The sequence below is a fragment of the Melanerpes formicivorus genome, unplaced genomic scaffold, assembly GCF_026170545.1.
Source record: "Melanerpes formicivorus ecotype bairdi unplaced genomic scaffold, bMelFor1.0.p_v2 SCAF_7, whole genome shotgun sequence".
In the NCBI taxonomy this organism is placed as follows: Eukaryota; Metazoa; Chordata; class Aves; order Piciformes; family Picidae; genus Melanerpes; species Melanerpes formicivorus.
Genome location: NW_027142359.1, coordinates 1,823,704 through 1,834,719, shown reverse-complemented (window position 1 = coordinate 1,834,719; position 11,016 = coordinate 1,823,704). Strand labels below are relative to the sequence as shown.

Genomic DNA, 11,016 nt, shown 5'->3' with positions numbered 1-11,016 from the left:
CTGTAGCAAGGTCACCACGAATGTTGCCCAGCTGAGGACAACATCCAAAGGGCCCCTGGGAAGGACTAGCAGGGAGAAAAAGAAAAAAAAAAAAAAGAAGAGAAAAATGTTACCCACTGTAAATAAAACTAAAATAAACCTGCTGGTTTGGGTGGGAGGTTTTGGGGTTTTTGTTCAGTAATGTTCTAGCCTAAGCTTTCCAATCCTTCCTCATGTCTGGTAAGGCATAGCTCTAAGGATACAGGCAAGTCGGATACATAGGTGAGTGAATGGGCACATCACTACCTGCTCTCTCAGTGGCCTGGGCTACATTTAAACATGCAGTGACACTGATTTCAGGAACAGATTCCACAAAATCTTCCTTTACATTTGGCTTTCTCTCTTCTCTTCTGTTCTGGCAAGGTAAGTGGAGACATAACTCCGTGACTAACGCTGATGTTGCAGTAGTAAAATATTGGGCAAAAATTAGGAAAACCAGACCCACTTGCCTGTAAGAATGATTTAATTTAAGTTTCCACTGTTCCAAAGTAGGTATGTTTCACATCATAAAGAACTTTTCTGTCATGAACATTATTTTTTTAAGGGGAGGGAGAATTTTGTTTGTAGCAAGCTGACTTTACTGGTTAGGCAATTAAGTATTTCTTTGGATTGCTGTTCAAAATTAATTACACATTGATGTGGAAAAAACAGCTATAGTCTTGCTCTGGATTCAGAGGTTTCCAACTGGGTACATCTCATTCCAAGAAGAAAAAAAACGAAAAAAAGGACCTAGAAAGAGTATTGTAATTACTGTCATAAGAAAACCTGCTTCAGTCCAGATGTAGAAGCGGATACCACAGAAATGTTAACATCTAGCAGTTTGCTGCAGGGCAGTGACAAATGAATCCTGCACATGTTTGCAGAAGGGACATATTATGTGATCCTTCTAGAATCCCTGGACTTTGTTTTTCCTTTTTGCAAAGCTTCTACAGAAAATGCAAATCTACAGTAATCTGAAGTTTTGGACAGTGTCATGGACACCTCTGTACAAAACTTGGATCCTAAGCTTGCATACCTAACCAACATTGTCAGCTCTGGACCCTTGCAAGTAATTCCACTGCAAGTAATGAAGTCAGTTGTGTGAGTAAATGTTCAAGAATTGGCTCCTCATTTCAGGTACCAACAAAGCTTGTTGCTCTGTGGTGACTGCCCTAGGGGTTTGCAGCAACACAAGTGTCAGTTGTTAGGAATCACACCTTCAGAAGTGCCGATCTTTTGGTTAAGGGAGTCAGTCCTCAGAAAAGAGAAAGTAACAATGATGAGAAATGCGATGAGTAGAACTCCTCCAGGCAGCAGCAGCTTGTGTGCAGAAAGATTTCAGAAGTGAGTATCCTAGCTGACCATTTTCCTTTTTCTCCCCAAATTTTATGAATTTGACCAGTCTATCTGGCTTCAGCCTTAATAAAAACCAGTAACATTCTGGGATGATTTAAGCTGGAACAACCTCTAAATGACTTGTCTAATCCAAATCATTCCATTTCAATCCAAACTGATTTGATTATTCCCTAAGTCATTTATTTAAATAAATGGAGTCAGAAGGAATCACAGAGTTTAATTACTGGAAACATTGGTTGGCACTAAGTTTGGAATTAAAATTACTCACTTTGAAGTCCTGAAATGCACAGTGTGACAATACCAGTTGTCAAGGAACATTTTTTCCTTGGTTAAAAAAGGACAAGCTGAGCATAAAATGAAACTCTCAATTGTCCACATAGGACAACTCTTCCTGACAACTGGAGAGTTACTGTAATTCTCTTACCAATTCATTTACTGTTCATGCACAGATAGGTGCAAGAACCTGGGGACAAATTTCCTAATATTTGAAAGTCTGAAATGACACCAAACAGAATTTTGACTGATAGTATGTTTAGGCATATTAAACAGTATTGGCCCCACTACTGCTGCTCTAGGGAAGCTAACTGTAACTGTTAAACTGTTAAGACTTCATACTGGGGTAGGCACCTGTCATTTCCTTACAGAAGACAGTCAGGCTGGTCCCCTATTTGCCTCTGCCCCTGGTCACTTTCTTGTTCTTCATGTGTATGGAAGTAGCAAGGTTTGGTGATGGTTTGTCATCTACTTTGCCACAGCTGACATGATGTTCTAATCCTAAGTCATATCCCCACCCAAACATTCTCCTCTCCAAACTGAAGATTAGTCAATTTTAAGACTACCCTTGTAAGGCAATTCTTTGGCTCCTTAAACTTGCTACATGGCTTTGGAGAAAAACACTGGTTTGCAGCAATGCAGTGAGATCCCACTGGAGTTGCCACACCATTATTCAAACAGCCAAAGTAAAGGCCAACAGTTCAAAAAGTTGGAGGCTCAAGTAAATAAGACGGAGGTGGGCTTGGCAGTGTAGGATTCACTGGCACAGCAAACCAGAAAGCAGTAATGCATATGCAGTGTATCTATAATGGCTGTGAAATGGGCTGGATGCCATCTTGCTTAGTGATTTAAGAGTAATACAACACTGAACATGACTTTAGACAAAAAAATTCTGGGAAGGAGACTGTTCTACATTACCACTTCCTTAAATCATTTTATTCTTATATATATATAAAACCAACCTCTGTCCACAGAGGAACCTGCTTTGTGGGTGCTGGTGCTTTGTGGGTGCTGGTTTTTTGTGCTGCTGGTATTTCTCCTTGTAGATTACTTTATTTTGGAAAAAAGCATTGCTCTCTCCAGACACCTTAAAGATGGATCCAGATTTTCCCAAGCAAACAGCAGTTTTAGGAGGAGGTGTTGGACACTCCTGGGGGGAGAGATGCTGTTGTAAATCTAGTATATATAAACGAGTTGTACATCAGATGATTTGCCACAGATACTTGTGGGTTTCAGTTCTTCCCCTTGGCAGTTCTAAGTTTCCACTTGAACTCACCATCCCCTAAAAGATCTGTATGCTGGGAAGCATTTATTACAAAAAAATCAGCTTAGTATAATTTCTTTACATCTTGCATTGAGCAAGGGATTATCAGTAAAGTACCAGAAAAGAAGAAAGTTTAGTTTACTGCACTCACCTCTCCAGCAGCCATCTGAAGTAGTAGAATAAAAATACCAACACCTAAATCTTTCTCCAGACCAGTTTGTTACACAAAGCTTTTCAGGACAACAGATATGCAAGCTTCAAACTGTCAAAACCATATGAACAATTTAATGTGCCTTTTTTAATTATACAAAACTCTCCCCAAAAAGCTATTGAACCATCAACAACTGATACACTTGATACAAACCCAATTCCTCTAGGCAAAACAGTAGAGAAATGCAGCTTTGACTCGTAATTAAACATTCTCATTGGCAATCTTAAGATGTATGGATTGGACTAATTATTCTGATAAATGGTGTTTTGTCCTAGTTTCCTAGACAGTTTCTACACACCTTTGATAGGCACAAAAAGGGCTGCTCAATTTCACCTGTACCAAGTTAACATTGAGATTATGTGTAAAAACCATCAAAGACATTCAAAATGAACATGAAATGCTACAGAATGTCTCAGAGACTTCACTGGAAAGTCAGGGAGGCATCTAACCACAGCAAACAAATTCAGTCATAATCATTTGCTGCTTCCACCTGCTTAAGGGGGAAAGGGATTTGCCAAGACTATAGAAAAGCTTTCAGGAACAAGGACTTTACAGAGCTAGAGAAGCAGAGCTGGGAGCCTGGTAGTTGTACCATGATCATACAGTGAGGCAGGTACTCATCTAGCTGTTGTGACTGCTCATTGATAGCTAACACTGTCCTTGATGATTGAAACAGTGAAGCCTGCTACTCAGCTCTTCTCCAGTCCACTCACTGTTCAGAACATACAGGCTGGGCTTCCCTCATCTCTTCTGGGGAAGAGGATGGTTGGCCAGGTTCACTAGCTACCCCTGAATCCTGAATGTCAGCTTCAGTAACTGAAACAGATATAAAGAATAGAAAATGGTTAGAGTTAAACAAGACAACACCCCTACCTCCCCCAAATCCTGTACTTTAGTTTGCATTACATCCGGTATCAATCGCATTTCTAGAGGTAAATTCTCAATGCACAATGAGTTTTCTCAGTCCAGTTGGGTTTTAAGGCAGTTCATTCAAAGGTGCTTGGCATCAAGAGCTGCAGGTCTCCAAAGTGAGATAGGGCACTTCAGACAACAGCTGATTGTTTCAGCCATGCTTAAAGAAAGGTAGCAAGAATGGTTTAAAATGGCAAGTGTTGAAGCTGCACTGGAGGAGTATGAGGCAGTCTCATGCGACCCACTTCACCGCAGTGCCTTTGTGACACTCCTGTCAATTTTCAAAGGCCTGGACAGACTGAATAATCTCTTCTTCAACTCCAGCTATGGATTTTAATTTTATAAAGTAGCTCCTTGCCACTTTGCATGAAAAGCTCCCTCATTTTCTCACAGGTGACTTGGGTTTTGTTTGTTTTTCTGTGACTTGCCAACAAATCTGCGTTCTCTGCTCAGATGCCGTATTGGCTGTTTCACTGGATACACGTTGTTTGCTTTGTCAAACCTTCATACCATTACTAGGCAATACTACATGAGATCTTTTTCAGACAGGACTTTTTGGGTTTTAGAAATTCATCTCAGATTCCCTTTGGGGCAGAGACCACAAACATTTCTCCTCACCAGTTGTCCCCTACTAGAGTTTTCTCCATCTGTTTTCCTGCAAGTTCTGTAAGAAACACCATTCCATCTTAATTCTGGAGGTCTGTCTAGAGAAAGGATGTTCCTAAGTCTAACTGCAGGTTGGGTCAGTTTCTTTCTTGGGGAAATAGACATGATGAATGATAATACATCACAGTGCACTAAATGTTATAGATTTTTCTCTCTTTTTTTTCCAAGCATCTTGAATAGCAGAATCAAAGAATGAGTTTTATTGTACTTCCCCTTGGCTGGCAGGCTATTTTGTGTATGACCTCATGCAGAACTATCCCCCATCCCTGTGTCACAATTGCAAATTTCTACATATCCTGGAGCATAAATGCTATGTAGTGGAATTAATTTGTACTTTCTCCACTAGTACTAAGAAACCTGGGTTGTCCTTTCAGCAGCACAATGTGTCGATGCACTGTATCCTATGCCTGGGTTGTGATTTCACTGCTGTGCAATACAGCTCAGGTCATTAGATGGCATTTTTCTCTCTGGGAGGTGTGTGCATGTGCTCTCCTGACCTCCCTTCTCTATCCAGTGTCCTATTTTCATGTCAGCACAACTTCACTCTACCAGTACAGGACTAGCTTTTCTCCATCTACCTCATGCAATGCCAGTACTTCTCTTCATGTTACTCATGGTTGTCTGCTACTTCCAGGTTCTTCCCATTCCCACACACTCCCAACAGAATAGTTGCAGTTCCCTACAGTATACACATACAGCTGCTGCAGTATCCCCCAGATCCCTTTCAAATCACAAACCCCATTAATCCTCTCATACAATTTGTTTCATCTCTTCCTCTCAAACTCAGCCCATGTATTTCACCTCCACCACCCCAGCATCTCCTACACGCTACATCAAAGCCCTAATGCCTGTGTTGGTGTTTGAAAAGAAATTTGTACTTCTACACTATTTGTACATCCCCCACACTGCCATACTCTTCATCTTCACCTTGTCCACTGCACTTGCTGCTGGTTTGTCTCTGGCTTTCCAGCCAGACGTGGAGCAGGTGTGCTCTGGCTGCTCTGGAGATGTGTGCCCACTGCCAAGCTGACTGGTAGGCACTTGGCCAAGGTATGCCCACGTCAATCAGGAATCAAACGTGAGCTGACAACCAGCCAAACACCACGACAAGGCTGCAAACGAACCCTTTTGTGGGAAGCATCTATTTCCCTTGCAGATCAATATTGTGTAGGCCTGTGATCACAACAGGTGTGTTTGGCTGAAAATAACTAATCAGTTGAAAAGTTATGAGGGTAGTGACATTAAGAGCAAATGAGACTGCACCAGCTTTATGTTTTTAAGAAACCAGGCAAAAAACCCACAAACAACTCATATTGTGTCCTGCATAACCATCATCAACATCTTTCTAGTTCAAATCAGGTAATTATACTACTCTACTTCTTCTCCCTCTTACAAAAGAGATTTGATTTTTCACTGGGTGATTATTGTCATCTGTTTCATAAATAGTCACATTAACTACTTTTTATTCTCACATTCAAGCAGAAGATCAAAATGTTGTTTATTTTGCTGCATTTTCAAAATGAAGTTAAACCAGCCTGTTCAGTTATCCCAGGCTTAGGGGTAATACTCTTGAGCAGCTCTACCCTCTTGTGGTCACAGCTAGCTGCAGCCAAATGAGAAACTCAAAATACAATCACAAATATGCTCACATGTACATAAAAGAGACCCGAAAGAGAGGGGCACAAAGACTTAACCTATGCCAGAAATTTAAAATCCTGTGATTTTGAGATTTTGAAGAGTCAGTCTTTCATTTACAGCCATTTTCAGATGAGCAAGAAATGTCATAGTATTCTTGATAAGCATTAGTCTGCAGTTTTAAAAAATGTTGTCCAAATTGCAATAGAGCCAAATAGTTTTTAAACCATGTCCTGCAAATTAGCCATTTAGGAAAGTATTTTCATTCTGGAATAGATCTTGGGCTTGGGGCCTTCAACATCTGAGTGAGACTGAGGTGCATGTCAGATGGAAAGCCCAAGCATGTCAGGCTGCTTCCCCCAAAAGTCAGCCCTTCCCAGAGCTGCACAAGCTGACAGTTTGTCCTGGACTTCAGGATCTCAGTCCTGGCTCCGTCACAAGGATCTGGGAACCCCTGTAAACTAGCTGGAATCAGGTCTTGGGGCTTCCACCTCTGTGGTTAGATACTGCAACAGGGCCAAAACTCAGTCTCTCAGGGCTCAACTTGTACTTCCTTACCATGTGCTTCCTTGGTTGTTTCAGCCACGACGTTCAGTGAAAGAGGGGGTGGGATGTAATGAATCCCTGGCAGAAGCCCTGGCGGGATGAACTGAGGCAGAGGAGCATAGTAGCCTTGCTGGAAATCTCCACTTTCATTTGGAATCTGAGGAAACATAAAGCAAAGCTGCCTTCATCTACAGACTCTTTCCCAGTCTGTATCTGCAGTCAAACAATGTGTTTCCACTTTTACCTATGAATATTGCATTTTCTGTCTGTTTTGTGGTCATATGCTGCCACATCCATGCACACATTAGATGTGCAGCCTGTGCATAGTGCAACATGCTCAAACTGAGAAGTAACAGCTCCTCAGATCATGTCTCAGCTGAAACAGACCTTCTGACTCTTTGTCAGTTGGTCTGGCATCTCACTAGAGCAGTTGGTTTAAATCAGGAGCAGCTCACCTTCATCACTGACCTGCTGCACTTGCCACTGAGCAGGTCTGCAAGGCTTCATGCAACAGAGAAACCATAGGAATAGGCTCCTTGCCACCACCTCCTTGCTAGTTATGGATTTTTCCCTGGGCCCAGTGAAGTGAGTGGCTCAGACTACACCAAGAGGCTTCTGTGCCACAAAGAGCACCTCAGCTCTGGTTTTCTTCAGCATGATTTATCAAAATGGTGTGGAGTAACTGATAAGCAGGGTAACGTTTCACAGGTACTGGAACAGCAAGGAGGCAGCTAAAGGGAAGGACAGCAGGATTTCCACAGCTAATCCCCACTGCTACTTACTGACACAGAAGCTGCATTCCCTGGCCCAGCGCTGCTAGGAATGTGTCGGAAACCTCTCTGAAGTGACATCCCTGGAGGTGACTCATTGATGGCAAATCCCATGGGAAAGGGTCGGTAAGGATATATCGCAGAACATCCAGGGTACAATTTAGGATGTTCTTTATCCAGGTATTCTGGGTTGACCATGTATTCTGTAGGAAAAGCAGGGTGAGCTAGGAAACAATGATAGAAAACCAAATAAAAGCATCCATGTAATTCTCTTGAGCTCAGTAGAAGTATCTGCAGGACCAAATTCCACTCTCAGACAGGAGAATCTGTCCCTTTGCTTTCATGCTTGACTCCTTAGGAATTTATTTTGTGGGTTTTTCAGGAACTAAGGAAGGGTGCAGCCAATGAGAGTGCAGAATGATCTGCCTCGTGCATTGTGAACCCAGTCCTTAGTCAAAACAGTGGCTGCAGAATCTTATTCAGTACATCAGCAACAGAAAACAACCTACCTTAAGACTCTGAACTACAGCAGAACTTAAACCAAAAATTTACAGTAAAAAACAGTTTTAATTTTAGTCCTTTCTATCTTTTCTTAAGTTAATTTACAGATAAGGCAATTTCAGCTGCAGAAATCAGTTACTCCTGGGTTTTATCTTGCATCTTGAATCTTATGTGGTCTCTCTGAAGTCTTAAAAACAGAAAGTGATTATTTAAGTACAAAAAGGGTCTTTCTTGCCTGTGCAACCTTCTGTTGGTAAAGTGGCAGAATTTACTTTGGAGCAGATTGACCTCTGTAGTACTATAATTGTATTACTCGTCTCTATCCGCCTTTTAATCTGGTCAAAAATGTTAGTAAGGGAGGGACTGCCAGGCACCTGTACAGCTAGCATCATCCATAAACATTATTTTCTTAGGAAACAATGCTAAGAAAGAAGAGTTATTGATAGTTTAGGTGAGAACTAGAAATGCCTGAAATGAGTCTTTCCTCTGGGCATTCAGCACAGTGTTTTATCTTGCAGGCTGCCAGCTCTCCAGAGGCTGACTAATGACCACTGCAGTCAGTAGGGAGTTCCATGAATGTACTCTAGTAAATAGTAATAGCATGAAGTAAAATGGTAATGAACTAGACAAGTCACACCAAAGGAAGTGATTTAAGAGGCCACAGACCATACAGCTGTTGCACCTGCAAAATCTGTGCTCTGCTCTTATACACCAAAAGCACTTTCATACTAGCCAAGTTCAATCTTTGCCGTAAGAATTAAGGCCAAAAGGTCTCTTTCTTTTATAGTGCCATCATAAAATGCTTACTTCAGTCAACTGCAACAGTAACTTCCCCATTTAACTGCCATCACTGAGATTTTTCTATTTGTGTGGTGGAGGCTTGTGCATGAGCACCTACGGTGCAGTGGATCAGCTTGGTTCCCCTTGCCCTACTCCTCCCTCCCCACCCCCCCCGACGAAATTCTGTGAAAAGCCACTTGCTTAAGCTTCAACTCTGCAATGAGCAGCAAGGCTGAACACATTGCTCCTGTCACTGCAGAGCCAAGTGACCCATGCTGCAGCCCTTGCAAAAAGGAAAATAAATGCAGAGTTGCATAGTCAATATGCAACCTGTGTCTACTGAGGAAGAAGGCAGGAGAGACAGCAGGAATGGCTTCCCAGGCAGCTGGAGACTGAGGAACCAGCAGGTGCAAACTGCACAAGTGGCAGGGTTTGGTGGGAGGAGGACAGTGAATACACAAAGATGGTGGGGCAGGAAAGAGGCTTTGGGGACAGGTCCTTACCGTAGTCCCAGAAGGGAGGACTGCCAGGAGGTGGTAGTGGTGGTCCCCTGCATGCCATGCCTTTGCCTTTGCTGCTGGTGGGCTGGGCGCCCCTTATCCCCCCATGGCCACTCTGCTCCAGGCCACTGGCCACTCCAGCAGCTCCCTCAGGGCCCTCACCCACAGGAGTGGGCTCTGCGACTGTGTCAGCTGGGGGGTCGGGCAGCAGCTCCCTCAGGGCCTTCTGGGCTGCCATGATCTTCTGGCGCTCTGAGATGAGTGAGCACTTGTCACACTGGCAGAGCTTCCAGCGGCAGTGGCCGGCGTGGCCCTTCACCGGCACCACGAAGCCGTGATTCCGGCAGCGGGAGCACTTGGGGGTCCGCAGGGCTGCCTTCGCTGCCACCGCCGCAGCCTTCTCAGCCTCCATGCCACCCCCACCTTGCCTTAGCTTCCGGACAGACGTGGGCTGGCTCCTCAGGGCTTTTATTTTAGGGCACGGCCATTGCTGCCCCAGAATGTAGCAACTTGGGAAGGCGGGGCAGGAGAGTCCATGGCCATGGGTGGGGAATGCCCTGCTCTGTGGAGCCTGTGGCACAGGAGCTGCCGTGAGCCCTCAGCCTCCCCCTCCCCAGCTAGTCATGGTGCAGGCTGGAGCTGCACCTCAGGCATAGGGGGCTGGAGGAGGAGAGGGGGGAGAATGTGTCAGCAAAAGCAAGGGGTGACATGCACAACAGTTTAGTAGATTTCCCTCTGCTGGTGTGTACGAAGTGGGGAGCTTTGGGTGGGTGTGCATGGCAGTGTTTTTCCTTTGGCACTTTAACATCTGCACTCTCACACCTCTCATGCATTTGCTTTTAATAGGCACAGAATTTGGGTTCCATTTTGTTTCCAATTTCAGCATGCTTCTCTTGATCAGGGGGAGTGACGGCCTCAGCAGAGAAAAATGAACACTGTTTCATCATTCTGTGTTTCAAACCAGGGTACTAAGATGAAGGCAGAAAGCATATGTCATTCAAAGACCTGTCTTCTTTTCTTGCAATTCCTTCTTCTCTGGAAAGCAAGATAGGCTTTCAATTAAAATACAGGAATGCTCCAGTTCCAGTTGTGCGTAGAAAGCACTTGGGACATTTTATTGTTGTTAGCTTCAAACCCATGGTTCACCCACTAGCCCATTTCTGTGAGAAAACTCTCCATTTTGCAATGAAAGGAACACTGCTCATTTTTCTTCCACATGCCATAGCTAATTCTGTTTTAAAACCCTTCTCCTATGAGTTTCAAAAGAACTAGGTAATATCTGTCTCTTGCTCTGAAACAGCAGCAACCTCACAGAATCCCTTCCTTTGGAGCAAACCCTCCTGCAAGATTTGGGTGGACCCCTCAACACCTAGCAGGGTGAGACTCCAGCATAGCAGGCCCTGTAAGAGTTTGGGTGACAGTCTGGTTTGCCTTAGTGAGCAGCCCGGCCCTATGCCCTGCAAAGCCCCAAGGCTCAGCCTCGATTCAGGCTTCAAAAGACAGTAAATCTTTGCATGAGTCGTGCAGGTTTCCAGTAGGATTTCTTTTCCTGGGGAGAAGTTTTCCTAAGTGCAGTACTGGCAT

At 43.8% G+C, this 11,016-nt stretch overlaps 1 protein-coding gene across 2 annotated transcripts; it reads right to left on the bottom strand.

The window, feature by feature from the left end:
• Nucleotides 1-484: 484 nt before the first annotated feature.
• On the bottom strand, nt 485-9,896 carry DMRTB1 (DMRT like family B with proline rich C-terminal 1). 2 transcript variants are annotated; one of them, XM_068140631.1, is made up of 4 exons: nt 9,436-9,896; nt 7,664-7,875; nt 6,894-7,038; nt 485-3,938 (listed from the first exon to the last, which is right to left on the bottom strand). In XM_068140631.1, exons 1-4 carry the CDS (start codon nt 9,842-9,844, stop codon nt 3,832-3,834), a joined length of 873 nt encoding a protein of 290 aa, XP_067996732.1. In that variant the 5' UTR covers nt 9,845-9,896; the 3' UTR covers nt 485-3,831. The 2 variants fall into 2 exon arrangements, with proteins under 2 accessions (XP_067996732.1, XP_067996733.1); XM_068140632.1 differs by having other exon boundaries at nt 7,664-7,854.
• Nucleotides 9,897-11,016: the final 1,120 nt, after the last annotated feature.

What these genes read in the sequence shown, in the direction of transcription:
- DMRTB1 (XM_068140631.1), bottom strand. Translation starts at nt 9,844, where the DNA reads ATGGAGGCTGAGAAGGCTGCGGCGGTGGCAGCGAAGGCAGCCCTGCGG. An exon ending in TCCTCCCTTCTGGGACTACG is followed by an intron (nt 7,876 to 9,435) that starts GTAAGGACCTGT and finishes ATTGTTTCCTAG; the next exon opens with CTCACCCTGCTTTTCCTACA. An exon ending in AACAACCAAGGAAGCACATG is followed by an intron (nt 3,939 to 6,893) that starts GTAAGGAAGTAC and finishes TATCTGTTTCAG; the next exon opens with TTACTGAAGCTGACATTCAG.